This window comes from Nematolebias whitei, chromosome 4 (genome assembly GCF_014905685.2).
Source record: "Nematolebias whitei isolate Nwh7 chromosome 4, NemWhi1, whole genome shotgun sequence".
Lineage (NCBI taxonomy): Eukaryota > Metazoa > Chordata > Actinopteri > Cyprinodontiformes > Rivulidae > Nematolebias > Nematolebias whitei.
In genome coordinates this window covers 34,904,189-34,931,993 of record NC_056501.1, presented here as the reverse complement: position 1 = coordinate 34,931,993, position 27,805 = coordinate 34,904,189, and the positions used below count along the sequence as shown (strand labels likewise).

The 27,805-nt window shown below is 42.3% G+C and overlaps 1 protein-coding gene across 1 annotated transcript; it reads right to left on the bottom strand.

The window, feature by feature from the left end:
- Positions 1 to 27,805, bottom strand: LOC119409135 (endothelin receptor type B-like). Its single transcript, XM_037675999.1, has 8 exons — positions 27,761 to 27,805; positions 9,534 to 10,004; positions 7,581 to 7,693; positions 7,301 to 7,505; positions 1,772 to 1,921; positions 769 to 902; positions 558 to 666; positions 1 to 483 (listed from the first exon to the last, which is right to left on the bottom strand). The coding sequence occupies exons 2-8, from the start codon at positions 9,915 to 9,917 to the stop codon at positions 343 to 345; spliced, it is 1,236 nt and encodes a 411-aa protein (XP_037531927.1). The 5' UTR covers positions 9,918 to 10,004; positions 27,761 to 27,805; the 3' UTR covers positions 1 to 342.

Here is a 27,805-nt window from a genome sequence, read left to right as displayed (position 1 = left end):
TTAGTTTACAAGTGGCTTGAATGAACTTTCATGTTTCTGGTCCATCCCGAGGCTTTAGGTCTCCGGGTCCGTCTCAGTGTCAGGGCATGAACATGTTTCTGCAGCGTTGTTTTAACCATAGCTTGTGCATGTTGTATTGTTACAGCCTGAACAGGTACAGTCCTTTTCACCTGTTGGGGTTAATCATTGAGTGTTTCAGTCTAAAGCGACCTCTGAAGGAAGGACTTCATTTTCCACTCATGACTCAGGTCTGAGCTTCAGTTTGTCGGCAGTGATGGCACTGTTTCTCCATGAACTGATGGGATTGTGGTTTGATAGCGGAGGAAAGTGAGGAGTGTGTGTTTATGAAGAGCTTGTATATTTCTGACTGGAGCGGGAGCTGGAGCGGTCAAGTCCATTTCCGTGGCATGAGCCCTTCCAGTGTCCACTAAAGCCCCGCTTATCCAGAGGAGATGTTCTGTAGCACCAACAGCACAGGCAAGACTGCAACATAACACATCAGCTAATTCCAATTATTTAAGGTCGTTTTTAACTAAAGTCAGATTGTTTGCTCTTACCTGGAAACAATTCTTAAACTTCTGGCTGACAAAGTAGAGGGCGATTGGGTTAATGCACGAGTTTAAAGAGGCCATGTTGATTCCGATGTAATCCATCACTAAGAGGAAACTGACAGGGTGGAAGGGTTTAATGAAAGGACAGCAGGAAGTCAAACAAACGAGAACAATGTGCTCTCATTAGGTTTTCACAGCAGCTGTGTGACATTTCTACCTGAGAAGTTCGCAGCGGTTGGGGTCGTTTTGGTCGTAGACCGTGTTCTTCAGAATACGGCTGAGATGAAGGGGCAGCCAGCAGAATGCAAAGATCAACACTAGGCAGAACACCGTCTTGGCCACTTCTCTCCGCTACACCAAACACAAACAGAAAAGATTTCCTTCAAGCAACAGTTCACATCGTCTGAAGCAAAAGTTTTGCTGAACTGTTAAGAACAAATCATATTTGTGCTGGGTAGCTTTTAGAGAAATTTCACTTTGAAAAAATAGAGTTTATTTTTAAGCAGATTTATGATAAATTTCAAAGTTTATAGCTGCCATTTTGGAACAAGCCAAATGAGTGGTTGCACTGGTATAGGGAGCCAACCGGAGAGCACTACACAAATCACTGAGATGTCCGTTAGGTCAGTCAGTTCCTGCAACCATGCCAAAAACAATAACTGCTTGCCTTCCTGTTTTTTATTTTTTGCATTTTATTTTTTGCACAAAATCCTTGGATTTTCCAAGATGTTCACAACTCAACAAAAACAAACACAGAGTGGTCCGTACTGTTTCTTGAATACACGTTGATGCTGTAAACTCTGATGCTGATGACCTGCAGTGGTCTTTGTCGAAGCACATTCTGTTCATTTGTAGATTTGGGTGTCTTTGAATCAGTTTTGAGTGTCACTGTCTGGTTAATTTTAAAATAAGTACTAAATGAGAACTATACTCCAACAATGCAAAGCTGGTGTCCTCTGGGGAATGTAGTTTATATGAATCAGTCTTTTTTTACAACTAATGAAACTGATGCTAAGTATCAGCAAGTTTATGTGAAGTCGTAGCACGCTATAAAGCATGATGGTAGGTTAATAAAAAAATCAGAAGTGCCAGTACAAGACAGTACTGACCTATTTAAACATTGGACCTTTAATGTCTCTTAAATACTGTCTAAATAAGAGCCATTAAAATTTACACTATCCACTTTTCAGATAACATCCACTGTCATTCTGCATTCATACCTGTTTCATGTGGTCGTTGAGTGCAATGCGCATGCCCTTTTTTCGACTGAGCATCTCACAAGACATGAGTGTGTAGAAAATCCCCGTACACGCGAGAGGGAGACAGAAATAGAAGCCAAACAGCCACCAGTCTTTGACCTTCTGGTAGAACTGGAAAAAGAACAAATTCATGAAGAAACAAAATGATGACCACTTTCTCATCACATCACTGGCTTAACGTGGCTTGCTTTAAATGACAAAATTAAAAAATATACATCAATAAATACATTGCCACAAGTTTTTAGTGCAGTACTAATATGTGAAATATACACTGGTCATAACTGGAGGTTATGAAAACAACCAATGTTCTCTGAGTGAGGGAATCAAGGTACAACATGAATATAGGGATTGCCCCAATCTGAAAATGTTTCTTTCAACACACCTGTCAAGGCCAATGAGACTGTTCCATGCACAGTCGGCCCCACCCTTCTGGGCTATAAAAATGCTACATGGTCTCATTTCCTTAATCTACAATGCACTTTACCGAGCTTCTGAAGCTTTGAGAAGCTATCTTGTGTTGTACCTCATTTCTCAAGTAACAATGGTTATAAGTTTTATAAGCTCAATCATCCAGGTAGATAACAACAAAAATTATTAAATCATGTCATCTGGACCCGTTTATGTAAGTGAATAAATGTTTCATCCCCCATCCAGAGGACTTTTGTCAGTCTGTGGACTGCCAAATGGATCTGTCCCATAGGTAGCCTTCATTGCTGTGTTTCAACACAACTGGAACAGTCTTGCACAAACTAGCTACACAAATGTTGAAATAAAAGTGCATGGATGCCACTCACACATTTTGCTAAGCACACTGCCAAAAAAAGTGTTGTTTTATAGGACAGCATATTCATATTGACCAGTTCTAAAGGTTCAAAAGGTGCATCAAACAGTGCATCTAAAACCAGCAACAGGTCCCACTGTAGTGCCAGTGTTTTGTGTGGTGGTCTTTTATGAACCTCATTCATGAACCATTGATAATGCACAAATGCACATTGGTGGGGCGAGAGAGGCATGCACATCCTGTGTGGAGAAAAACGTATGATAGTGTATGGTTTTCCTGGAGGTGAACATCTCTATGTCGACTTTGCCAGAGCTGCACCATGTTCCTGTATGGCCAGTGGGAGATGTCTAGTGATGGTTCCATGGTTCAGCACCCACAGTACATGCTTTCAAGGACAACAATAATAATAATAATAATAATAATAATTTTATTTAAAAAGCGCCTTTCATGACACCCAAGGACACTTTACAGTAAGAACAAAGATCAACAGGAATAAATTACATAAAGAATATTAAAATACATAAAGACTATAAAATACATACAGAATATAAAATGCATAAAGAATATAAAATACATACAGCAAAGTTAAGGATAAGAGAGTCTAAAGAGATGTGTTTTCAGAGCAGTCTTGAATATAGAGAAGTCTTGAATATAGAAAGAGAGGTGGTGTTTCTTAAGTCAGGGAGTAGAGAGTTCCAGAGATGAGGGGCAGAGCAGGTGAAGGCCCTGCTCCCCATGGTGGAGAGGCGGGCAGAGGGTACATGGAGGTGTAGTGAAGAGGAGGATCTGAGAGAGAGAGAGGGGATGGAGATGTGTAGGAGGTCAGATAGGTACAGAGGGGCAAGGTTGTGGATAGCTTTGAAAGTGAGAAGAAGAATTTTGAAGACAATGCATGATTTAACTGGGAGCAAGTGGAGCTGCTGCAGGACAGGAGTGATGTGGTTATAGGATGAGGTTTGAGTTATGACAAGGGCAGCTGAGTTCTGGACCAATTGCAGCTTCTGGAGAGATTTGGTGGGGAGGCCATAAAGAAGGGAGTTGCAGTTGTCAATCCGAGAAGTCACAAGACTGTGAACAAGGATGGCTGTGGAGCGGGGTATGAGAGAAGGGCAGAGACGGTTAATATTTCGGAGATGGAAATAGGCAGACCGAGTGACATTGTTGATGTGTGAAGTGAAGAAGAGAGTGGTGTCGAGGATGACACCAAGACTCTTGACCTGAGGCAAGGGGGATAGCAGAGAGTTGTTAAGGGGGATGAGAAGATTTTCTGATTTTGAAAGAGAGTTTTTGGTACCGACAAGAATGATTTCTGTTTTGTTACTGTTTAGTTGTAGGAAATTGATAGAAAACCAGTGATTTAGCTCATTGAGACAGTCGGTGAGGATGGAGGGTAGGTGGGTGGAGTTTGGTTTTGTTGACAAGTAGAGCTGTGTGTCATCAGCATAACAGTGAAAATGGACACCAAATTTATGGAAGATGTGACCTAGAGGAAGGAGGTAAATGATGAAGAGAAGGGGTCCGAGGACAGAGCCTTGGGGGACACTTGTGGAGACGGAAGAAGACTGGGAACGAAAGGGTTTGAGCTGAATGAATTGAGTGCGGTCAGAGAGATAAGATTTGAACCAGTCTAACGGAGTACCTGAGATGCCAATGGAGGTTAGTCTGTTGAGGAGGATAGAATGACAGATTGTGTCGAAGGCAGAACTTAGATCCAGTAAAATGAGGATAGACAGAAGAGCAGAGTCAGCAGCAAGAAGAAGGTCATTAGTTATTTTTATTAGAGCCGTTTCGGTGCTATGGTGGGGGCGAAAACCAGATTGAAACTCTTCATAAATGTTATTGTTGGATAGGTGAGAGTGAAGTTGACTAGCAACGGCTTTTTCAAGAACTTTGGAAATAAAGGGCAGATTAGAGATTGGACGAAGATTACTGAAGTTGGTAAAGTCAAGACCTGGTTTCTTGATGATGGGGGTGATGGCCGCAAATTTGAAAGCTGTGGGAACAGTGCCAGAGGTTAGGGAGGAGTGGATTATGTTAGTGATGATGGGGAGCAGAGACGGGGGACAGGATTTAACAAGAACTGTGGGAAATGGATTGAGCTGACAGGATGAGCACTTAGACTTGTTGATAATGTCAGCAATGTCATGAGCAGAGGGGAGGGAGAAGACAGAGAAGGGGAGGGAGGGAGGGGGACTTCAACATAGATGCTGGGGGCGGTATTAGGTCCAAGGTGTTTATGAATTGAAAGAATCTTTTCATTGAAATAGGACATCAGAGAGTTGCAAAATTCTGTGGAAACCATGTGAGAAGGTAATGAGTTAGGAGATGAGACTGAACGGTTAAGGAGAGAGAACAAAGTCTTTGAATTGCCAACATTGGAATTGATGATGTCAGAGAAGTAGCTGGATTTGGCTTGAGAAATACTGTCCTTATACTGGATGACGCGGTTCGCATAGAGTTCCTTGTGAATTGAGAGACCGGATTTCTTATAGAGTCGCTCCAACCTCCGACCTTTGGATTTCAGAGAACGGAGTTCTGGAGTGAACCAGGGTGCAGAGTTGGAGAAGGAGACAGACCGGGTTTTCAGAGGAGCGACAGAGTCAAGAATGTTGGTGAGGCTGTTATTGTAGAATGTGACAAGGTCATCTGGGTTAAAAGAATTGAAGGTGAAGATGGTATTATTAATATGAGACCAAAAAATGCCATGGTTGATATTCTTAATATTATGGAAGGAAAGAGTGCGTTGAGGTTTCTCTGAAGAAAATTTAAGATTGACACTGAATGAAATCATGAGGTGATCAGTAAATGGAAGTTCATCAGAAGAACAGTTAAGAGGAGAGAGTCCAGAGCAGCATAATAAGTCCAAAGTGTGGCCCTTTATGTGGGTTGGAAAGTTAATGAGCTGCTGGAAGCCACAGCTGTCGAGGCAGGATGTGAAGTCTCTGGTGAGGGGGTTGTTGTCTTCATCCATATGAATGTTGAAATCTCCAAGCAGAATAATGTTGGGTGAAAGAGCTGAGAGATGGGCGATTAGAGTAGCAAAGTCATTTATAAAAGAGTTGTTGATTTTGGGCGGACGGTAGAAAGTGGCACCAATGGTGGGGGTAGGGCCGGAGAGTAGACACAAAGTGTGCTCAAAGGAAGGAGAGGGAGGTGTGTGAACCGGCGTGACCTTCCAGTTCTCGCGGTGAATTATCGCGAGACCTCCTCCGCGGCCGGACTTGCGGGATTTGGCGATGTAAACAAACCCCGATGGGGTAGATTCATTCAGGTGGAAAAAGTCATTTTGTTGTTGTCACGTTTCTGTTAGACAAATAAAATCCAGCTTACGGTCGGATATTAGGTCTTGAATAAGCTGACTTTTGCCAGTGAGTGAGCGAAAGTTCAGAAGGCCAAACTTTACGGAGGAGGAGTTGGTAGCGACCGAAGCATTAGCCGACCGAGCTAGGCTAGCTAACATGATATTACTGTTATCGGCCCGAGTATTGCGGCGTGTAGAATGGTGAGAGTCAGACCAGATGGAGTTTATGGGGTTAGACTTGTCAGCGTGGAGTCTACGGCAGGAGCCACGGTGAATGTATCTCCGGCGAGGATGGAAGGCAATGTCCTGAAGAGGGAGCACAAGTGGCATGGCTGGTAGGAAACGAAGGCGAAGGAGCTCGACCGCTGAGTAATGGAGAAGACCAGACGCCGGGTGGTGGTGGATGAGCAGCTGGAGAGTCCAAAGCAGAGCAGGCAGCAGGTAAATCCTAATGAACCGCATGGCTGATATTGAGACGGATAAGAGACTTGGTGTAGTGGAAAAGGCAGGAAGGATTGAATAAAACAGAAAAAAGCAAAAAAGCACGACGAGCAGCGGCAGCCAGGATGCGCCAGCGTTCGCTCACCGGAAGGAACAGTCGCATGTGGCACCTTTGTAGCAGGTCGTTTGTCAAGTGGAAGAGGGGCAACATACATATGTCCCACTGCATTTTTATGTGAGCCACCACACATGTTGTTGAGGCAGCAGACCCATCCATCCATCCATTCATTCATTATCTTCCACTTGTTCCGAAGTCGGGTCATGGGGGCAACAACTTGAGAAGCGAGGCCCAGACATCTCTTTTCACAGCCACTTCTTCCAGCTCTTCTGGGAGGATTTAAAGACATTCCCAGGCCAACCGAAAGACATAGTCCCTCCAGCATGTCCTGGGTCTTCCCCGGGGTCTCCTCCCAGTCGGACATGTCTGAAGCATCTCCCTAGGGAGGCACCCAAGAAGCACCCTTACCTAGGTATAGGGTAAGAAGTTCAGTTATATAGGAGAGACTTGGCATAGAACCACTGCTCCTCCACATTGAGAAAAGCCAGTTGAGGTGGTTTGGGCATCTGGTAAGGATGCTTCCTGGGCACCTCCCCAGGGAGGTGCTTCGGGCATGTCCGACTGGGAGGAGACCCCGGGGTAGACCAGGGACACGCTGGAGAGACTGTCTCTTGATTGACTTTGGAATGCCTTTGTCCTCCCAGAAGAGCTAGAAGAGGTGGCTGTGGAAAGAGATGCCTGAATCTCCCTGCTCAAGCTGCTGCCTCTGCGACCTGACTTTGGAACAAGCAGAATGAATGGGTAATGGACAATAAAACTGACTGAATTGAACTGAAAATTACTTTCATCTTCTGTTCATTTTTCAGGGGTGATTACAAGTTAGACACCGAGGAAAGGCATTGCTTTTACCTTCATAAAACTGGTGGTTTGTTCTGGATGCAGCAGGCATACACGCAGCTTGTTGCCTCTGTAGGACATCTCCATCATGTCAAACGCCAACACCTCAGGGACCGCCAGAACTACAGCAACCAGCCAGATCAGAGTCACCTCCACTGCTTTCCACAGAGGGATCCCCATTCCCTTCACCCGGCTCCACGATGTCACTGCATGGTAGCTATAGAAAGAATAATCACAGTCAATGATCATTTAAAAAGTTTATTGTCAACACCGAGTGTGCATGCATGCTCACCGGTCAATGCTGAGGGCACATAGGCTGAGAACCGTTATTCCCACAGAGGCTTTCTGAATGAATGGCATCAGCTTACACACATAGACACCAAACGGCCAGTCCTCAGCAATTAGCTGGAGAAAAAAGTAAATACCAGGAGGAGACAGGAAAATTACTCTTAATACCAGAAACAGAGGTTCATTTAGGTGTCTTTTTTTATCCTAAAAAATACCTTTCAAAAACTAATTTTAGCTATGCTATAATGGAGGGCTATTCTTCACTGATAAAATCTGGAAAAAAAATCACTCTAATTAGTTACGAGAAGAAGAAAAGATGTAATTTATCATCAACAAAAATGATTACTATCATTAATACCCTACTCTTCAAAGTGAGCAATTCTACTTCACTTTCAAACTCGGGCCCTCCACCAGCCTGGTGTCTTAGTTGTTCCTAGGACTGCACTCTTCTGGACAGAGAACAAATATGAGATGGAACTATCTAAGGTTGTTCCTAAGATCTGTTAAAGTCACTCTTCCAGTTTGGGTGTCACAGCACCAAGTTACAATCACCAAGCCTTAGGATTTAATGCCTCAGGAACTGATTGGTGCTCGGTACCCACATTATGATGGTAGGGATGAAGGTTTGAGAGAGGAGTAAAGGAATCCATCTTTGTGAAAAGAAACCGTCCATCATTAAACAGGGGTGGAGGCCTCCGAGTTCAACTGTCCCCCTCTTACAATGCCGTTATTGCTAGTATCACTCAGCCCCCTGTGTATAGCAAACAGCCATCAGGGTGCTAATGATCCATCGTTAGGCTGATGGTTCTTCTTGATCATGTGAGCAGCTGGTTTTGGCTGTCAACAACAAACTGGTTGATCCACTCTGAGAAGGTGCTATTTATAAGATTGAGCTGAATACAGCATCTCAGACTGAAGAAGTCTTTCGGATGAAAGACGAAACATTTCTACAATTTTTTTTTTGTTTTGTTTTTTTTGAATGTCCAGAAGACCAGATTTAACTTTTTTAGATCTCTCAGTAACAGTTGATTAAATTGTTGTCACTTCTTTAACACATGCTAGCCAAACCAAAGTCACAGTAAACTGTTTTCAGACCTGGAAAATCTGGGCCGGATCAAGATGCAGGATTTAGATTCAAGACCTTTTGTGTTTTCCCAAATCAGGATCCAGACTGACCGCAGGGTGCAGACAGAAAGTAGGTGGCGTCCAGACATACGGCTCGCGGGCGAGATGTGGACCGTGGGCCGCCATTTGAGGACTACTGATCTAGGCATCCAATCTAAGTGCTTTTCACTCATGATTTGCACTCTAGTTATATATATGGGCAGAGGTATTTGGCCACACCTGTTAATAGTTCATTCAAGATCTTTCAATTAAGATTTGGGCTTTACTGTATGTGCAAAATGCATCTCCACTACTTGGCTTGTTTGATTTATCTACAGTGCAAATCCCAAATTGTTTAATTTCATTTGGTTTTTACATCTTGTGTTGCTAGAGTATACATATGAGGACCAAACTCTACACATCCTTTTTCAACATCAGTTGTGTACTGTGTCTAGAGAGTGTCAAGTAGAAAGTGACATAACACTTTCTACTTGCGCATTTCACAAACATGGACTTGGGAGAAATTGATGTGCAAGGTGTTCTTGTGGGTTTTGTTTGAACTTGGACTTTACTTGTAGATGAAGAAAACAGAAGAAGATGAGTAAATGTATGGCTACAGATTCTAACAGAAGGCTGACGTTCAACCATTACTGCAGACTCATGTAAGAATTGTGACAAAAGGATGCTGGTGAACGCAATAGATATATTGTAGAAACGTCATGTAAGGACAAATCACCACCAATTAAAACAAGACGATTACACCATAGCAACATTGCATGTTTTACCTTGAAAAACATAAAAGATTTGCAAACTAAATTAGGCAAAATCAGATACAAATGGTAAATTTGCTTACCTTATATACATTGATGGGGATAGCAATTATAATATAAAGCAGGTCTCCCAGTGCCAGGCTGCCAATCAACACATTGGGCCCATTTCTCATACACTTGTTTCTGTATATAATCCTGAGCAGCGTTGAGTTTCCAATGATCCCTAACACAAAGATCAGGCAGGATATGATAGTGTTCACATATTTGAAGGCGTTTTTGATCTCTATCGGCTTTACACACATGGGGGGGTAAGGGTTCCGAGGGAGGCCTGGCTGGGAGGGTGGAAATGGGACAGACATGTTTGTAGAGTGTTCTGAAGCTTCTGGCACACTCTGGGAATCACGGACAAACCTGAAGGCTTGAGCCTCCAAGACCCCTAAGAGACAGAGCAGTAGGGTGGCCCTCATCCTCACAGGTGTCACACTTTCAGTACGATTTCGCTCACTCAAAGAAGATCCACACGCCGGGCAATCTGGATCTGTCAAAGATGTATCCTGCATGGGGTGGTGTGGGGGTGGGGGGGTGGGGAGACATTAACCATTGTGTTACAAAAAAATCAGCATTGATATAGAGTTGAAACAATGTGACATGGTTGATAATTTGGCATTACATTTTATGAAGCATTCACTTTCTCCAGGGGACAAACCCTAATCACCTAAATGATCAACCAAAAGTCAGAATTTTCTTTAACTTAAAAAAGCATGAGGCCTTGTTTATTTATTGTATTAGTATTTATAATGCATTTATAAAGCTTGGATGATAAGTACAGCCACAATTGCCATTTAACTCTAATCCTAACTTTTTGATCATTCTGATATTTGGAAATAACGTGCATCTTTGCTGATCTGTTCGCACAAGGTCAGCCGTTTCACAGTCAGTGTTAAAATGCATGTTTATGACTTCTTTAGTGATCACTTGAAATCAGATCTCACTTAAAATGCATTTAAACAACAGAGTAGGCTACTTTTTATTTATTTATTTATTTTAACACCTCATTTGATCTCTTTAGTTATTATTAGCACAAGAAGTCAGAGCTACCTGGGCTGCAATCCATCCTTTTGGTGGCATAAGGACAAATCAGCCCAGCTCAACAGCTAGAGGACAAGAGAACACTACATTTCTGGGGCGACTGTGGCTGAGTGGTTATTATTATTATTAACCTTTAGTTAACCAGGCAAATCCCATTGAGATCACAGATCTCTTTTGCAAGGGAGGCCTGGACCTGAAGGCAGACTAACATGCATGTTTTTGGTCCGTGGAAGGAAACCGAAGTACCCGGAGAAAACCCACACAAACACAAAAAGAACATGCAAACTCCATACAGAAAGACACCAGGTCCAACCGAGGATTGAACCCAGGACCTTCTTGCTGTGAGGCAATGGTGCTAATCACCGAGCCGTCATCCTGCCAAGGTTAGAGCAGTTGTCTTCCAGTGCAAGAGGTAGTGGTTCGAATCTACCAGCTGTCACATGCCCAAGTGTCCCTGGGCAAGACACTGAACCCCTCATTGCCTCTGATGTTGCAATGATGGTCACGCTCAGAGCAGCTGTAGCTTCACAGGCTCCTGGTACTACCCCAGTTTTTAGAAGTTTTGATATTGACTCTGTGCCTGACTCTGCACGATTTATGTATGTGAACTATAGCCAAACCAAATTGATGAGAATAGGAGCAGATTTGCCACGAAATATAGCAGAAATCAGCAACAAACTCAAAACTACGCTCGGCAGAATGCAGATCTTAAAGTCATCTACCTGGAAGCTGCAGGAGAGGCGTTCCAACAGGCAGAAGAGGAAGCACTGCTCCCGGCTTAAGAGGAGAGGACGCCGAGCGGGGGTTATGGTGAGGCTACAAGCTAACTCTAAAGCCAGAAAACTCCCGATGCCGTCTCTCTTTCTGTCAAACGTCCATTCATTGGACAACAAGATGGATTTGCTTTGTCTGAGAGTGGATGCCTCAGAAGAGATGAAGTGTACGGTGCTTTGCCTCACGGAAACATGGATTACAAGTGAAATGCTGAATACAGTCTTCCAGCTAGTTGACACTCTTTTTCGAGCGGACCGCTGCAGCTTGCTAACGGGGAAATCACGGGGAGACGGAGTATGCATTTACGTGAGTAAAAGTTGGTGCACGAACTGTACTGTGGTAAAAAGCTCATGCTCGAAGGCTTTGAAACAGATAACAGTGAAATGTCAGCCTCATTATCTACCCCACGAGTTCACAGTGACTTTCATCACAGTTGTTTACATTCCACCAGATGTTAATGCTAATGACGCCTTGCAGGAGCTCCATGATATATTAAGTTCTCTGCAGAACAAACACCCTGAGGCTCTTTACATGGTAGCCAGAGACTTTAATCACGTGAATCTAAAGGACAGTCTCCCAAGCTTTTACCAGCATGTGGGCATACCAACAAGTGGAAACAACATGCTGGAGCGTGTTTACACGAACGTTAAAGATGCATACAAAGCCATACCCCGCCCCCACCTAGGACTGTCAGACCACATCTCAGTCTTAATGATACCTGCTTACCTCCCCCCGCTGAGACGCTCCAGACCGGTACAAAAGAAAGTTAAATGTTGGATCCAGGACAGTGGCCCCATACCGAGAAATTGTTTTGAACGAACAGACCGGCAGGTTTTCAGAGAAGCTGCTGAAAATGGAGGATCGCTTGATCTGGACCAATACGCATCCTCAGTTCTGGGTTACATTAGTACATGTACCGACACCGTCTCCACTATCAGATATGTTAAAAGCTACCCAAACAGAAAACCTTGGCTGAATAAAGAGGTGTGCACCCTACTGGAAGCCAGGAACACTGCCTTCAGGTCTGGAAACTCAGAGGAGCTGAGTAGGAAGAGGAAAGAGCTGGTTGCTGGTATTAAGAAGGCCAAGGCCACATATGCACAGAGGATCGAGGGTCAATTCACCTCACAAGACCCTTGGAGCATGTGGAGGGGCATTAAGTGCATCACAGATTATAAAAGAAGGATTGAACAATGCCCCAAAGACTCATCTCTGCTTGATGCCCTCAACAAGTTCTATGCACACTTTGAAGACCTGAACAGACCACCCAGCACCAGACTCACCTCACCACCGGATGAAGAGCATCTCAGCGTGACCTCAGCCGAAGTAAGGAGTACTTTCAGGAGGATTAATCCGCACAAGGCAACCGGCCAGACAACATCCCCGGAAAAGTGTTGAAAGAATGTGCCATTCAGCTCTGTGAGGTGTTGGCAGACATTTTTAACACCTCACTTACCCTGGAGACAGTACCCACCTGCCTGAAGACTGCCATCATCATCCCAGTCCCAAAAAGCTCTACAGTGACTGGTCTGATTGACTATTGGCCAGTGGCCCTCACCCCAATAGTTGCTAAATGCTTTGAAAAACTGGTCATGACCAACATCAAAACAACCATCAACATCAACGAGGACCCTCATCAGTATGCATACCGTGAGAACCGATCAACAGAGGATGTCTCCTCTGTGGTCTACACTGCTCTCACCCACCTGGAGCAGAAGGACTCCTACGTCCGTGTGCTCTTTGTGGACTGCACATCTGCCTTCAACACCATGATCCCCCAAACCCTGATGGACAAACTATCCACACTAGGACTGAGCCCCTCCATTTGCAACTGGGTAATAGACTTCTTAACAAACAGACAACAGTCAGTGAGGATCCACAACTTCTCTTCCTCCACCATAACCCCTCAGCACTTGCTCCCCTCAGGGATGTATGCCGAGCCCTCTCCTGTTCACTCTGCTCAAATATGATTGTGCACCTACCCATCCAGGCTGTCACATTAGCTATGTTTACATGTGCAACATTTTTTGACCGGATTGAAATGTTTTCAGATTAAATAATTCAAATGTATTGTTTACATGGGCACAATCTGTTCATGATGAGCGTTTACATGCAGCGGGCTTTGTTCTGAACAAAAGTACTGACATGCGCAGAGTGGTAAACTGTCCTTAAAACAAAACACAGAAGAAGAAGTTCTACTTCCGGTTTACTTCCGGGATGAACGTTAACAAACCTGAGCACCCAAAATGGACCCACGACAGGTTTTAATGATGGTGGAGATGTTACTGCACTCCCTGACTGAGCTACAGGTAATACAGATCATTTTGAGCTCTTTCAAAGTTTCTAGTAGAAATGTGTCGCTCACCAACCAGTTTTGCTTCCCCGATATGCTAATATTATTAACATTAGCCAGGCGGAAGTGGCAAAGTCGCACATGCGCAGTCAGGTCAGTTTTTCACCATCAGATAAAAACGAACAGATCAAGTGTTTACATGCGCACCATTTGGGTTATGAATTGGCGTAAACCACCCGTTTCATTCTGATCACAAATTATTTCGGATCACGCTGAATAAACGAAAAAAAATAATCTGAACAGGGTGATTACATGACGAGTTTTTATTCCGAACAGCCGTTTGATCCGGTTACTTATGTCCATATAAACATAATAATTGTAAAGTTTGCAGATGATACAGCGGTGGTGGGATGCATCACATACAATGATGAGTCCAACTACAGGCAAGAGGTGGAACACCTGGAGAGCTGGTGCAAAGAGAATAACCTTCACATCTATGTGAAGAAGATGAAGGAGATGATTGTGGACTTCAGAAGGAACAAACCCACCTACACCCCTCTGATCAGAAGAGGTTCTGCGGTGGAAGTGGTCTTCAGCTACAAGTACTTGGGTGTACACATGAATGACAACATCAGCTGGGGCAACAACATCACCAGCCTGATCAAGAAAGCTCATCAGAGACTCTACTTCCTCAGGCAGCTGAGACGAGCTGGTCTGGGAAGCTCAGTCCTCACCTCCTTCTACAGGTGTGCAGTGGAGAGCATCCTGTGCTCCAGCATGAACGTGTGGCATGGAGGCTGCACAGCTGCAGAAAGAAAAGCTTTGCAGAGAGTGGTGAAGGCTGCACAGAAGACTGTTCAAGTCAGTCTCCCCACCATCACAGACATCTACACCTCCAGATGCAGGATGAGGGCCACCTGCATCATGAAGGACCCCACTTACCCAGCACACACAATTTTTGCCCCGCTCTCCTCAGAAAGGAGGTTGAGGAGCATTAAGTGTAGAACCACTAGACTGAGGAACAGCTTCTACCCTAGGGCTGTTAGACACATGAATCTCTAATCAGAATAATCACTGTGAAAAATCATATCATGTTGCTGCTGATCCATTTCATGTCGAGGTGTTCATGCGTGCTCATCTGCTCACACAGACGCATGCTCATGTTTTTGCTGCTGTTCGACGTAATGTTTTTATGCTATTAGTGCTTAGTGTATTTTTAGTTGATGTTTTTCTTAGTTCATATCTTAGATCTTATTACTCTTTTACTTATACATTTTATTGTTGGATGTAACTGGGACACTGTGTACATAATTTCGCTCCACCATATGTACCACATGTGGTGCAAATGACCATAAAGAATCTCCGACTCTGACTCTCTGATGTGTGTCCCATTGGTGTATGAATATGATAAAGCTCTGATTACCATACCATACCAATTTATTTATAGAGCACTTAAAACAGCAACAAGGCCAACCAAAGTGCTGTACAAAAGAAAACAAACATGCACAGCGGACAGGAAAACATAAAATAGAAATACAGATACAAATAGCAGCAGAAGCTAACTAAAATGGCCAACAGTGTCGAGTACAGACCGGACCAAAACAAATCACAATGTGGTAAAGACAAGAGAATAGAAGTGGGTCTTCAAGCGAGACTGAGAGTGTGGGAGCCTGCCGGACACTCAGTGGCAACTCATTCCACAGTCGTGGACCTGCAACAGAGAAAGCCCCGTCACCTCTGAGCTTACGACGATGATTAGTCTTTGTACAGAAATTATAGAGTTTTGTATGAATGGGTAAATGAGGGCACATATTGTAGTAAAGCGCTTTGAGTAGGATGACCAGATGCCCTCAATTTCTGGGGACAATCCCCATCTTGAAGGACCGGTCCTTATATAAAGCTGTCCCCAAAAATGTCCCCGATTGTAGCGTTTTATGAATGAGGTAAAAAAAAAAAAATGCTATGTGTACAGTTCACTGTTATTGCAGTAGCTGGGTAGAAAGCGCAAGTGAGTATGTTATGCACAACAAAAGCTATTTACTGTAGCTGGTCGCACTGGCGCTGCTGTTAAATTTACTGTACAGACAGAGAAGAAGAGTATGCTGTCTTTTAAAACAGAAGAAGAAGAGGAAGAAGCGCAGGGAGGCAGCTCTCTCGGTAGGTGGAGGGCCACGGAGGCAGAAGTGCAGTAGGACGTAGAGACGATATTTGACGAGTAAAGAGTTTGAAGGCGTTTTTTGGCATAATCTGGATTGTGTGTGGATCAAGATGAATATTAGTAGTGGTGGGCTTTTGGAGGATGAAAATATGGATATAGGATGGTCTAGGGTAGAGAATAAGAAAAGAGGAGGAAAAGAAAATTAAAAACGGAACAGAAACTGCTTGGTAAATGAGCTCTTGAGGATGAGAAAGAAAGAACTGAAATAAAGAAAATAATGACGGAAGATGTCAAAGTTATACTAAAATTTAAGGCAGGACAGGATGATTGGAGTAAGTCCTATCAGTTTGGCAAATGGGTTAAATAAATTGATTGGGGATGTAGAGTTAACTAAAGTCTTACAGGATGGAAGTCTGCTTATCATTTGTAAAAATGCTGAACAAAAATCTAGGCTTTTAAATTACGAATGGTGTACAAAAAGGAAGTGCTGGAAGGAAAGATTGTTGGGGAAGAAAGGAGTAATTTCAGGGATTCTTCTAGGAGAAAATCTCGATTTAAAGAAAGTAATAAAAAGGAGGAGATATTACAGGCATTAAACGATTACAGGCTATCAGGAATGGAGAAAAATTGGACAGTACATCTGTGTTACTGGAGTTCAAAAATAAAGTTATGCCTGATAAAAGTTATGATTGGGTATATGAGCTTTAATGTGAGAGTCTGTGTTCCACCTCCTCTCAAATGCTACAAATATCAAAGATACGGACATATTGCTAACGTTTGTAAAGGGTAACAGAGATGTGGTAGGTGTGGTGGTGAACATCCTTATGGTGACTGTAGGAACTGTCCTGTTAAATGTTGCAACTGTGGAGGAAGTCATCACAATCTCAATCTTCTTCCTCTGGGCATAGATGAGGATCTCCTGATAAACATGTGAACAGAGCATCTCGGGTGACACTGTTAAGGTTCCCAGGATGTCATTAAAGATGAACCTTCTGGTCTTGAGCCAATAGACAGCCGTAAAATAGGCATAGGTATACAAATGCAAGTTTCTCTCTCTCTTTTTTTTTATTCCCCAAATCAAAACAATCAAAACAAAATAGCAACCAAAAGGACAATCAAGAGGAATAGTAGCAAAAAACAGCTAGATTATAAGGCGATGTAGAAAACTAAAAACAGGAATATGTCTGCATTGGTTTTTACCAGGGACTTAACAGATGTTTAAAGTCACTCAGAGAGGTCAAGGATGAGAGCTTCAGATCTTTTTGCAAGATATTCCAGGAAATTGCTGGACGCTTCTTCTTTTAAAAAGGAAGTTTTTCCTTTCCACTGTTGCCATTGTGCCTCCTCAAGATGGGAGACTGCGACAAAGTGAAGATTCAACAAGTGTGCTGGCTTCCTTATATAGAGAACTTTACTAGATGGCTTTTCCATGTATGTGAATGTTTCTGTAAAAAATAGTATATAAATAATAAATAATTTATATAGTACCCTGAGACAGGGTACTATATAAATAAACTGAATTGAACTGAAATATATGGTACAAAGGAAGGGAATATCCAGAATATATAAAGCTCTATACCGATGCATCTAAAATGTTTAATATTAGAGTTGGTATATTTTTTGTAATCCAAGATTTAAATATTATGAAAAATAAAAAAAACTGATAAACAGTATATACAAGAGAATTAATGGCAATCTTTATGGCTTTAGAGTGGGTCGAAGAAATTAGAGAAGAAAAGGTCATAGTGGAAAGGAAAAACTCCCTTTTTAAAAGAAGAAACCTCCAGCAGAACCAAGCTCAGGACAAGCGGCCATCTGCTTTACCATACCAATTTTATTTCTAAAGCACTTAAAAAAATACAACATAGCAGTCGTCCGAAGTGCTGTACACAAATTAAAAACAAAACTGTAAAACAATAAAAACTCTCTCTATATATCTATCTATATCTATATACAAACCGGGTTCCAAAAAATTTGGGACACTAAACAAATTGTGAATGAAAACTGAATGCAACGATGTGGAGATGGTAAATGTCAATATTTTATTCGTAATATAACATAGATGACAGATCAAAAGTTTAATCTGAGTAAATGTAACATTTTAAAGGAAAAATATGTTGATTCAAAATTTCACAGCGTCAACAAATTCCAAAAAAGTTGGGACAAGTAGCAATAAGTGGCTGGAAAAAGGAAATTGAGCATATAACGAACAGCTGGAAGACCAATTAACACTAATTAGGTCAATTGACAACATGATTGGGTATAAAAAGAGCTTCTCAGAGTGTCAGTGTCTCTCAGAAGTCAAGGTGTTAAGAGGATCACCAATTCCACCATTGTTGCGCAGAAAGATAGTGCAGCAATACCAGAATGGTGTTACCCAGCGTAAAATAACAAAGACTTTTAAGTTATCATCATCAACTGTGCATAACATCATCAAAAGATTCAGAGAATCTGGAACAATCGCTGTGCATAAGGGTCAAGGCCGTAAAACTCTACTGGATACTCGTGATCTCCGGGCCCTTAAACGTCACTGCACCTCAAACAGGAATGCCACTGTCAAGGAAATAACAGAATGGGCTCAGGAATACTTCCAGAAAGCATCGTCAGTGAACACAATCCACCGTGCCATCCACCGTTGCCAGCTGAAACTCTACAGTGCAAAGAGGAAGCCATTTCTAAACAAGCTCCACAAGCTCAGACATTTGCACTGGGCCAGGGGTCATTTAAAATGGAGTGTGGCAAAATGGAAGACTGTTCTGTGATCAGATGAGTCACGATTTGAAGTTCTTTATGGAACACTGGGACGCCATGTCATCCGGACCAGAGAGGACAAGGATAGCCCAAGTTGTTATCAATGCTCCGTTCAGAAGCCTGCATCACTGATGGTATGGGGTTGCATGAGTGCTTGTGGCATGGGCAGCTTGCATGTCTGGAAAGGCACCATTAATGCAGAGAACTATGTTCAGGTTCTAGAACAACATATGCTCCCATCTAGACGTCATCTCTTTCAGGGAAGACCCTGCATTTTTCAACACGATAATGCCAGACCACATTCTGCAGCAATCACATCATCATAGCTACGTAGGAGAAGGATCCGGGTACTGAAATGGCCAGCCTGCAGTCCAGATCTTTCACCTGTAGAGAACATTTGGTGCATCATAAAGAGGAAGGTGCGACAAAGAAGGCCCAAGACGATTGAACAGTTAGAGGCCTGTATTAGACATGAATGGGAGAGCATTCCTATTTCTAAACTTGAGAAACTGGTCTCCTCTGTCCCCAGACGTCTGTTGAGTGTTGTAAGAAGAAGGAGGAATGCCACACAGTGGTAAAAATGGACTTGTCCCAACTTTTTGGGATTTGTTGATGCCATGAAATTTGGAAACAACAGATTTTTCCCTTAAAATGATACATTCTCTCAGTTTAAACTTTTGATCTGTGATTTGTGTTCTATTCTGAATAAAATATTAGATGTTGGCACCGGACATGGGCACCAGCGACCCCCGTGACCCAAAATGGAATAAGCGGGTAAAGATAATGGATGGATGGATGGATGTTGGCACCTCCACATCATTGCATTCAGTTTTTAATTCACAATTTGTTTAGTGTCCCAACTTTTTTGGAATCTGGTTTGTGTGTGTACCGTGTTTCTTACCTGCCGTCAAAATACTGAAGGTTTACAGTAATATAGTTTTTGCCTCTCTCTGTGCGTCTGTTAGCAAAATATCTTATGAACCACCCGATAGATTTAAATAAAGCTCTCAAACAATTCATTGGACTTAGAAGTGATAAAGTTTTAGATTAAATCCATCTAAAAAAATGGCCACCACAGCTTGACCTCAGCAAACACAATAATGGTTGTAACGCCATCAGTTTTAACGATATTGAGATAAAATTTGATCATGTAGTCCTGAGAAAAGAAGAGGACAAGCTTTTCATTCCTTGAAGAAGTTTTTTCTTAGTGCACCATGTCTATCATGGTGCACTAAGATTCATAACTGGCTGTGATTATCGTACCCACCACTGCACCCTGTATTCACTGGTTAACTGGACATCATTAACTTCACGCAGACTCTCTCACTGGTACATTTTCATCTTTAAATCACTTCTTGGTCTGCTGCCTTCATACATCTCCTCCTACATGTCTCTGCGTGAGTGCAGCTACGGAGTGCGCTCTCAGGACATTATTACCTGCAGTGTTCCCTCAGTGAGGACTGAACTAGGCAAAAGGGCCTTCTCCTACTCCGCTCCTGTTTCCTGGAATATCTTACAAAAAGATTTGAAGCTCTCGACCTTGACCTCTCTAAGTGGCTTTAAGAATCTGTTGGACTCGTGGCAGGGTCCAATGCAGACATGTTCCTGTTTTTAGTTTTATACATTTGTCTTGGAATCTAGCTGTTTTTTTGTTTTGTTACCTTTTTCCTTTTAGCCATCCTATTTGTTAAAAAAAAAAAAAAAAAAAAAAATCTGTAGTATGAGTTTTTATAACTGCTTATTGTTGTTGCTGTTGTCCATTGTTGTCATCTTTCTTTGTTGAAATCAGGTCTCTCTTGTAAATGAGTCCTCGAGGCTCAATGGGATTTACCTGTATAAATAAAGGTTGATTGATTGAGTGATTCACTAAACACAGTCTGAGCACCATTCGACTGGATGAGAGGAGATTGAGCAAACAATTCTATAACTTTCTAAGCATAAGATGAACTTGGTTTAAAACTCTGGCAAAACATGCCAAGGGCGATGTGCACTTCTTCAAGGAATGAAAAGCTTGTCCTCTTTTCTGCAGTGAAACAGGAGGCAGAGTGTGGTCAATGACACTAACCCACATAAATGGAGCAATGATAAACTGAGGTTAGATGAAGAACAGCTTTTATGTGTTCAGTGTGAAAGCTGCTCTTTGTCCCCTGGGCAGAGTTTGACCCTTCCATGTTGTGAAGCTCCTGAAGAAATGCCCCCGGGGACCTCATGATAAATTAACCATCTGACCATGGTGACAGTAAATATGGAGGGTCTGCAGCTGTGCACACCACTTCACGAGATGGTTTGGAAAAGAAAAGCTTTGTGAACAAATATTTGATTCTGAATGTTCATGAGCAGTGTGTAGCCACTTGGACAAACAAAAACTACATTATGTGTCCAATCACGTGCACACACACAACATTTGTCTGTTGTCAGTACAACATGTCGTAGTTTTGGAGGATTTGTTCATGATTGTGTTCTTTGAAGCGTGAACGATTTTCAGCTCGTTAGTAGAGCAGGACTGTCAGATTTAATGAGGCCGCCGAGTTTTGATTAGACTGAACTTTCATTCCAGTAGATTTTACAAACGTGACCTTCAGCTCTGTTGACTTCACATGTTTGGGCTCCCAGAGTCAAAACAATGTATTTCCCAGAATTTTGAGGTGCATTTTATTAACTTGCTTAGAATAAAAGCAAAACCAGACAAATCTGTATCCTATAAATTCATTGATAGTTAGAACACCAACTTACAACTTGCCTTTAGTTTGAACTTTTTCTATAATTATATTGGAAAACTGCATAATCCTTTTTGTTCATTTTTATTTATTTTTTTACACACCAAGCACCATGGCTATGCTTTGACTGTATTTACAACTACTACAACATATCCTTGGCACTTTTTACCCTCATCTAGTAACAATGCAGGCTACCCTGAGAAATCTGTTAGGCAGGTAACTGAAGAAGTACAATACTAATTGAAAATACAAGTTACCCTACAAACCTCTCGCTTCAAGTCATGAGCCCACCATTTGTCTACTTTGTACAAAGTAGAATGATGGCCACAACATCCATAGATTCATCTAGAGTTCCTGGAGAAACTTGGACGGGGACTGCCACATGGTGACCATTTTAAAACTTAGATGACAAAAATGCCTACGTTTTGATATATAATATGTATGTGTGTCTTAAAAGTTATGGTGTCAGGAAGAGTTTGTTCGATGGTTTTCTAATTCTGAGACCTCTCCACTCTAGGTCATGTGACCTCATTGTGTCACTTAGAGCCTGAGAAGAGTTCTCAGCGTTTCTCAATGTGAAAAATGGCATCCTTGTTTGCAAATTACATCTCCATGGTAACTCGGAACACCAATAAAAGTAATAGCACACATCACGGTGCTGAGCCGGTCGTTTTGATATAACGTGTGGTCTGGGGTGGCTGCGTTCAGGAGGCAGCCCTTAATCACTTGCTTTTCCCCAAACATGGACCAGGGGTCAGCATCTTGTTGTCCGTGGACCAGGGGTCAGCAACACGGTGTCCGTGGACCAGCAACACTGTGTCCGTGGGCACCCAGTCTCCCACAGGGGCCAAGTACGAAGTCCATGGGGCATGTTGTAAAGATAACACTTGTCATCAAGCAGCACTGCATTATAATCAATTAAATTGTTTTTTAAAATAAAAACAACATTTGTATGGATGTGGATTTGATATTAAAATAACTAATACATTTTAAAATAAATAGCTTTATGTATACAGCTTAGCAACCTAATCTGTGGTCAAAGTTCAGACTCGTACACAAGTCTCTGCAGTGCAGCTACAAGGTACATTTACCTGAAAAACATCAAAAACATTATTTTCCACAGTGACTGGGAGGAGGAAAAGTAGTTGCAAAAGACAAGTGTGTGTGTGTTTGTGTGCGTGGGTCATTTATGGGGTGAATGTGGCGACAGCAAAACATCACAATGTGGAGTCATTCCCCAATCTGTTACGAAAGAACGATCCGTAGTGTAGCTCATTTGCGCATGCGCTTAAAGGAATACTTCCGGGTTGCACGGATCGTCATTGAATATAGTAGTTTAAGGAAAATGTACTGGTATAATTTTGTTTATGAATAAGAACTGTCTTACTTTACTTAGAAAAGTATGTTGTTGTATCTCCACTGATTTTCATTTGCTAATTTAGGCCACTTGTATTTCCGTTAAAATAATTGACATATTTATGTCATGGTTAAAATGATATGCAGCTTCATCTCTGAGCAGCGCTGTTTCACCATGGAAATAATTCATTCTGTATCTTGCAGGGTTTTTCCTCATTCAGCCCAGGCTGGGGGTCAGGTCTAATGCGTTGCATATCATCTTAACCAATGATTTGTAACAGAAATACAAGTAGCATAATTTAACTACATCAAGATCGGTGGAGATAAAGCACGTACTTTTCTAAGTAAATTAAGGCATTTTTATTCATAAACAATGGCGATCCATGTGACCTGGAAGTACACTATGGATCGTGCTTCTGTAACACATTGGGAAATGACAAAAGACACTTAGTAGCAATGATAGCTCCTTCCTGCCCGGCAGCACGATGGCAGCAAAGTGCAAGAGTTAAAAGGTAGCTTTGAGCAAACAGCAGACTTTCTTCATGAGGCAGTTCAGATGTCTTGAAAGAAGCAATGTTGAATAAAGGGAAAGGATTCTGCAGTAAGTTATGGGAGGATTTGTTTAAAATTCTGCAGATCTGAGGATCAGTCACAATGCCATTTTAAACATCCTTGTGTTGTTTTTTATATTACATAAATTAGTTTATTTCTAAATGAGTTACTATTATTCTCAAGTGTTACAAAGAAAACGATTAGTGAAAACAGGGCTTTTTAAAGATTTTACTGTTAATTTCTTTAAAAAAGTTAATGAAATTGGTAATCAATAAGAAAAAGGTGAATTTTGGATGGATGTTACAAATGTGGGTTTTCTCCAGGTACTCCAGTTTCCTCCCACAGACTAAAAATATGCATGTTAGGCTGATTGGTAACTCTAAATTGTCCCTAGGTGTGAGTGAGAGAGTGAATGGTTGTCTCTTTGTCTCTGTGTGTCCCTGTGATGGACTGGAGACCTGTCCAAGTATCCCCCAGCTTCACCCAAAGTCAGCTGGTATAGTCTCCAGCCCTCCCTCGACTCTGATCAGGAACAAGTGTGACATGATGGATGAGTTACTGTAGCAGGAAACAGACATTTAAAGATTAAACATATCATTTTTTTATGTTAGTCTCAATCAGGAACATTTGAAATTTAGTGTATTTTACAAATATATTAATTGACAGTTAAGTAGGAATTAACCCATTTGTATCAGAGAGAGAGAGAGAGAGAGTCAGCGTTTCTTTGTCATTCGCACCTCATGTGGTACAGTGAAATTATGTACACAGGGTCCCAGTTACATCCAACAATAAAATGTATAAGAAAAACAGTAATAACATCTAAGATATGAACTAAGAAAAACATCAACTAAATATACACTAAGCACTCATAACATAAAACATTGAACATCAGCACAAACATGAACATGAGTCTGTGAGCAGATGTGCACGCATGAACACATAAATATTGAAACAGATCAGAAGCAACATGAAACAGATCAGCAGCAACATGATATGGTTTTTCACAGTGATTATTCTAGTTAGAGATTCATGAGTCTAACAGCCTCAGGGTAGAAGCTGTTCCTCAGTCTAGTGGTTCTACACTTAATGCTCCTTAACCTCCTTCCTGAGGGGAGTGGGGCAAAAAGTGTGTGTGCTGGGTGGGTGGGGTCCTTCATGATCCAGGTGGCCCTCTTCCTGCATCTGGAGGTGTAGATGTATGTGATGGTGGGGAGGCTGATTCCAACAGACTTCTGTGCAGCCTTCACCACTCTCTGCAAAGCTTTTCTTTCTGCAGCTGTGCAGCCTCCATGCCACACGTTCATGCTGGAGCACAGGATGCTCTCCACTGCACACCTGTAGAAGGAGGTGAGGACTGAGCTTCTCAGACCAGCTCGTCTCAGCCGTCTGAGGATGTAGAGTCTCTGATGAGCTTTCTTGATCAGGCTGGTGTTGTTGTTGCTCCAGCTGAGGTTGTTGTTCATGTGTACACCCAAGTACTTGTAGCTGGAGATCACTTCCACGGCAGATCCTCTTATGTTCAGGGGGGTGTAGATGTTTGTGTTCCTTCTCAAGTCCACAGTCATCTCCTTTGTCTTCTTCACATTGATGTGAAGGTTCTTCTCTTTGCACCAGCTCTCCAGGTGTTCCACCTCTTGCCTGTAGCTGGACTCATCATTGTTTGTGATGCATCCCACCACCGCTGTATCATCTGCAAACTTTACAATGTGGCAGCCTGGATGGGTAGCTGCACAATCATATGTGAGCAGAGTAAACAGGAGGGGGCTCAACACACATCCCTGAGGAGAGCCAGTGCTGAGGGTTATGGTGGAGGAGGAGAAGTTGTGGATCCTCACTATCTGTGGTCTGTTTGTTAAGAAGTCTAGTACCCAGTTGCAAATGAAGGGGCGTAGTCCTAGTGTGGATAGTTTGTCCATCAGGGTTTGGGGGATCATGGTGTAGAAGGCAGGTGTGAAGTCCACATAGAGCATACGGACGTAAGAATTGTTTTGCTCCAGGTGGTTGAGTGCAGTGTGGACCACAGAGGAGATGGCATCCTCTGTTGATCGGTTCTCACAGTATGCATACTGATGAGGGTCCTCGTTGATGTTGATGGTTGTTTTGATGTGAGTCATGACCAGTTTTTCAAAGCATTTAGCGTCTATCGGGGTGAGGGCCACTGGCCGATAGTCATTCAGACCAGTCACTTTAGAGCTTTTTGGGACTGGAATGATGGCGTCAGTCTTCAGGCAGGTGGGAACTGTCTCCAGGGTAAGTGAAGTGTTAAAGATGTCTGCCAGCACCTCGCAGAGCTGATCAGCACATTCCTTCAACACTTTTCCGGGAATGTTGTCTGGGCCAGTTGCTTTGTGTGGATTAATCCTCCCGAAGGTACTCCTTACTTCGGCTGAGGTCATACTGAGAAGCTCTTCATCTGGTGGTGAGGTGAGTCTGGTGCTGGGTGGTCTGTTCGGGTCTTCAAAGTGTGCATAGAACTTGTTGAGGGCATCAGGCAGAGATGGGTCTTTGGGGCATTGTTCGCTCCTTCTTTTATAATCTGTTATGCACTTAATGCCCCTCCACATGCTCCGAGGGTCTTGTGAGATGAATTGACCCTCGATCCTCTGTGCATATGTGGCCTTGGCCTTCTTAATACCAGCAACCAGCTCTTTTCTTGTCCTACTCAGCTCCTCTAAGTTTCCAGACCTGAAGGCAGTATTCCTGGCTTCCAGCAGGGTACGCACCTCTGCATTCAGCCAAGGTTTTCTGTTTGGGTAGCATCCATCCATCCATCCAACCATACATCCATCATCTGTATCCACTTCTTCCTTTTTGAGTCACTGGTACCCCTTTCCAGCAGTCACTGTGTGAGAGGAGGGGGACAACTGCACAGGTTTCCAGTCCATCACAGGGACACAGACAAAGAGACAACCAACCATCCACAGTCCCAGTCACACGTAGGGACAACTCAGTCACACAGAAGGAATTCAAAGTCTGTGCAACAGCAGAAATCAGCCCTGCTGTTCTAATGATCAATGATTGATCACGTCTGTCATGCTAAATCATCAATGATCAACACTGTGAGCAGTAAAAAAAAAAAAAAAAAAAAAAAAAAAAAAAAAAAGAGGGTTGTAAGCTCAATCATCCAGGTAGATGACAACAAAAAAGTTTCAATCGCATCATCTGGACCAGTTTCTTAAGAAACTGTGACTTCACATTAAAATGTCATCAGGCTGTCATGTATTTACATGCATGTACTTTTATTATTATTTATACTGTAATTAAAGGTGAGCCGTGTAAATGCATGTTTATATCAGACAAGTAGTCCTTTGTGCCACGCCGGCCCACTGGAGGAGCTCAGTCTCCAACAGGTTTGTGACCTCTGCTTAGACATTTAAATTAACCCCACAACACACAAAAACCAACCCCCCAAGCAACATTCAATAAAATAAGCAGACATTTTAATTATAATAAATAATAGTTGATGGCTGAATCAATAAATAAACATGCCTGAACATTAACAGGAAGATTTATCCTTCTGTTCACACGACACCTCACTTTGCATCACCGTCATTTTGGGATAGTTTGTGATATAAAAAACACTTTTTATGGTTGCAGGACGCCCATGATGCAACCGAGGGGATCCCCCCTCTAACTCAGGCACCACACACGCCAAGCCACCACTTTACACGTTTGGGTGTCGCTGGTTCCTCATACAGGATGTGGGACTGTCCCCACCAAACTGGGACAGTTGGCAGGTTTTAAAACATGAACTGCTGCTGACTTCAGGCCAACAATAAAAAGGAGGAAGGGCAGAGTCCAAAGGAAACAGATCGTTTGGGAGGGACAATCCTCTCCAGCAACGTTTCAGAAAACATGGCATCGTTTCTGCAAACTTCTCTTTTTTATGAGCACCAACAGAAAAGATGGATGTTTGAAGTCTGAACTGCAGTCAGTGAGAGCATGTACGAGTCCTGGTGACTCCATGACACTAACGTGTAGAAATAAAAGCTGAATATATGATCTGAGCTGGTGGGAGAACAAGCTGATGTTTAGCTCCATCACTCCTCGAGTCCAACAATCAGATGAAGCTGTGTGCAGCCAACAATCGCAAAAAACTCAAATCCAGCTTCCAGATGTCTCCGATTAGTTATAAAATTTTAAATAAAGTTGCTGCTCTACCGTCAGTTTTTAACAATGCTGCAACAAATCCCTCACACTAAGAAAGTTATGAAGCAATGCTCAGTTTATTGTTCATACGTTATCTTTTCTGGTTTTACTCCGTCTGTTTGATGATCATAAATGTTGAGTTTGTAAAGTTAAACATGAAAGACAAGCTTTATCAAGTCGCTCATTTTCAAAGTATCAGAAACTGATTTCAAGTTAAAAGTTCAATAATGTGTTGTGAATTAAAAACAGCCTATTTTACTAATGGCTGTTTTTTTTATTAGTAAAATATAAAAGATAAGATGTGCTTGTTATACAGAGGTTTTAAAAAGCCCTAAATCATCACGTTGCCAAAGTCCAGATATCAGATTTATTTCAACACAACCTCGTGTTGACAGAAAACCATCAAACTGTGATGAACATTAAATTATTTTTATAGTATAGACAATATTTGGAATTGTATTGACGACTCACCAGACCACAGCACAGTGGAGTGTCAGAAGTCTCTTCTAGATTCCA

What these genes read in the sequence shown, in the direction of transcription:
- LOC119409135 (XM_037675999.1), bottom strand. Translation starts at nt 9,917, where the DNA reads ATGAGGGCCACCCTACTGCTCTGTCTCTTAGGGGTCTTGGAGGCTCAA. An exon ending in TCCCCATCAATGTATATAAG is followed by an intron (nt 7,694 to 9,533) that starts GTAAGCAAATTT and finishes TTTTTTCTCCAG; the next exon opens with CTAATTGCTGAGGACTGGCC. An exon ending in AACCGCTGCGAACTTCTCAG is followed by an intron (nt 667 to 768) that starts GTAGAAATGTCA and finishes CCACCCTGTCAG; the next exon opens with TTTCCTCTTAGTGATGGATT.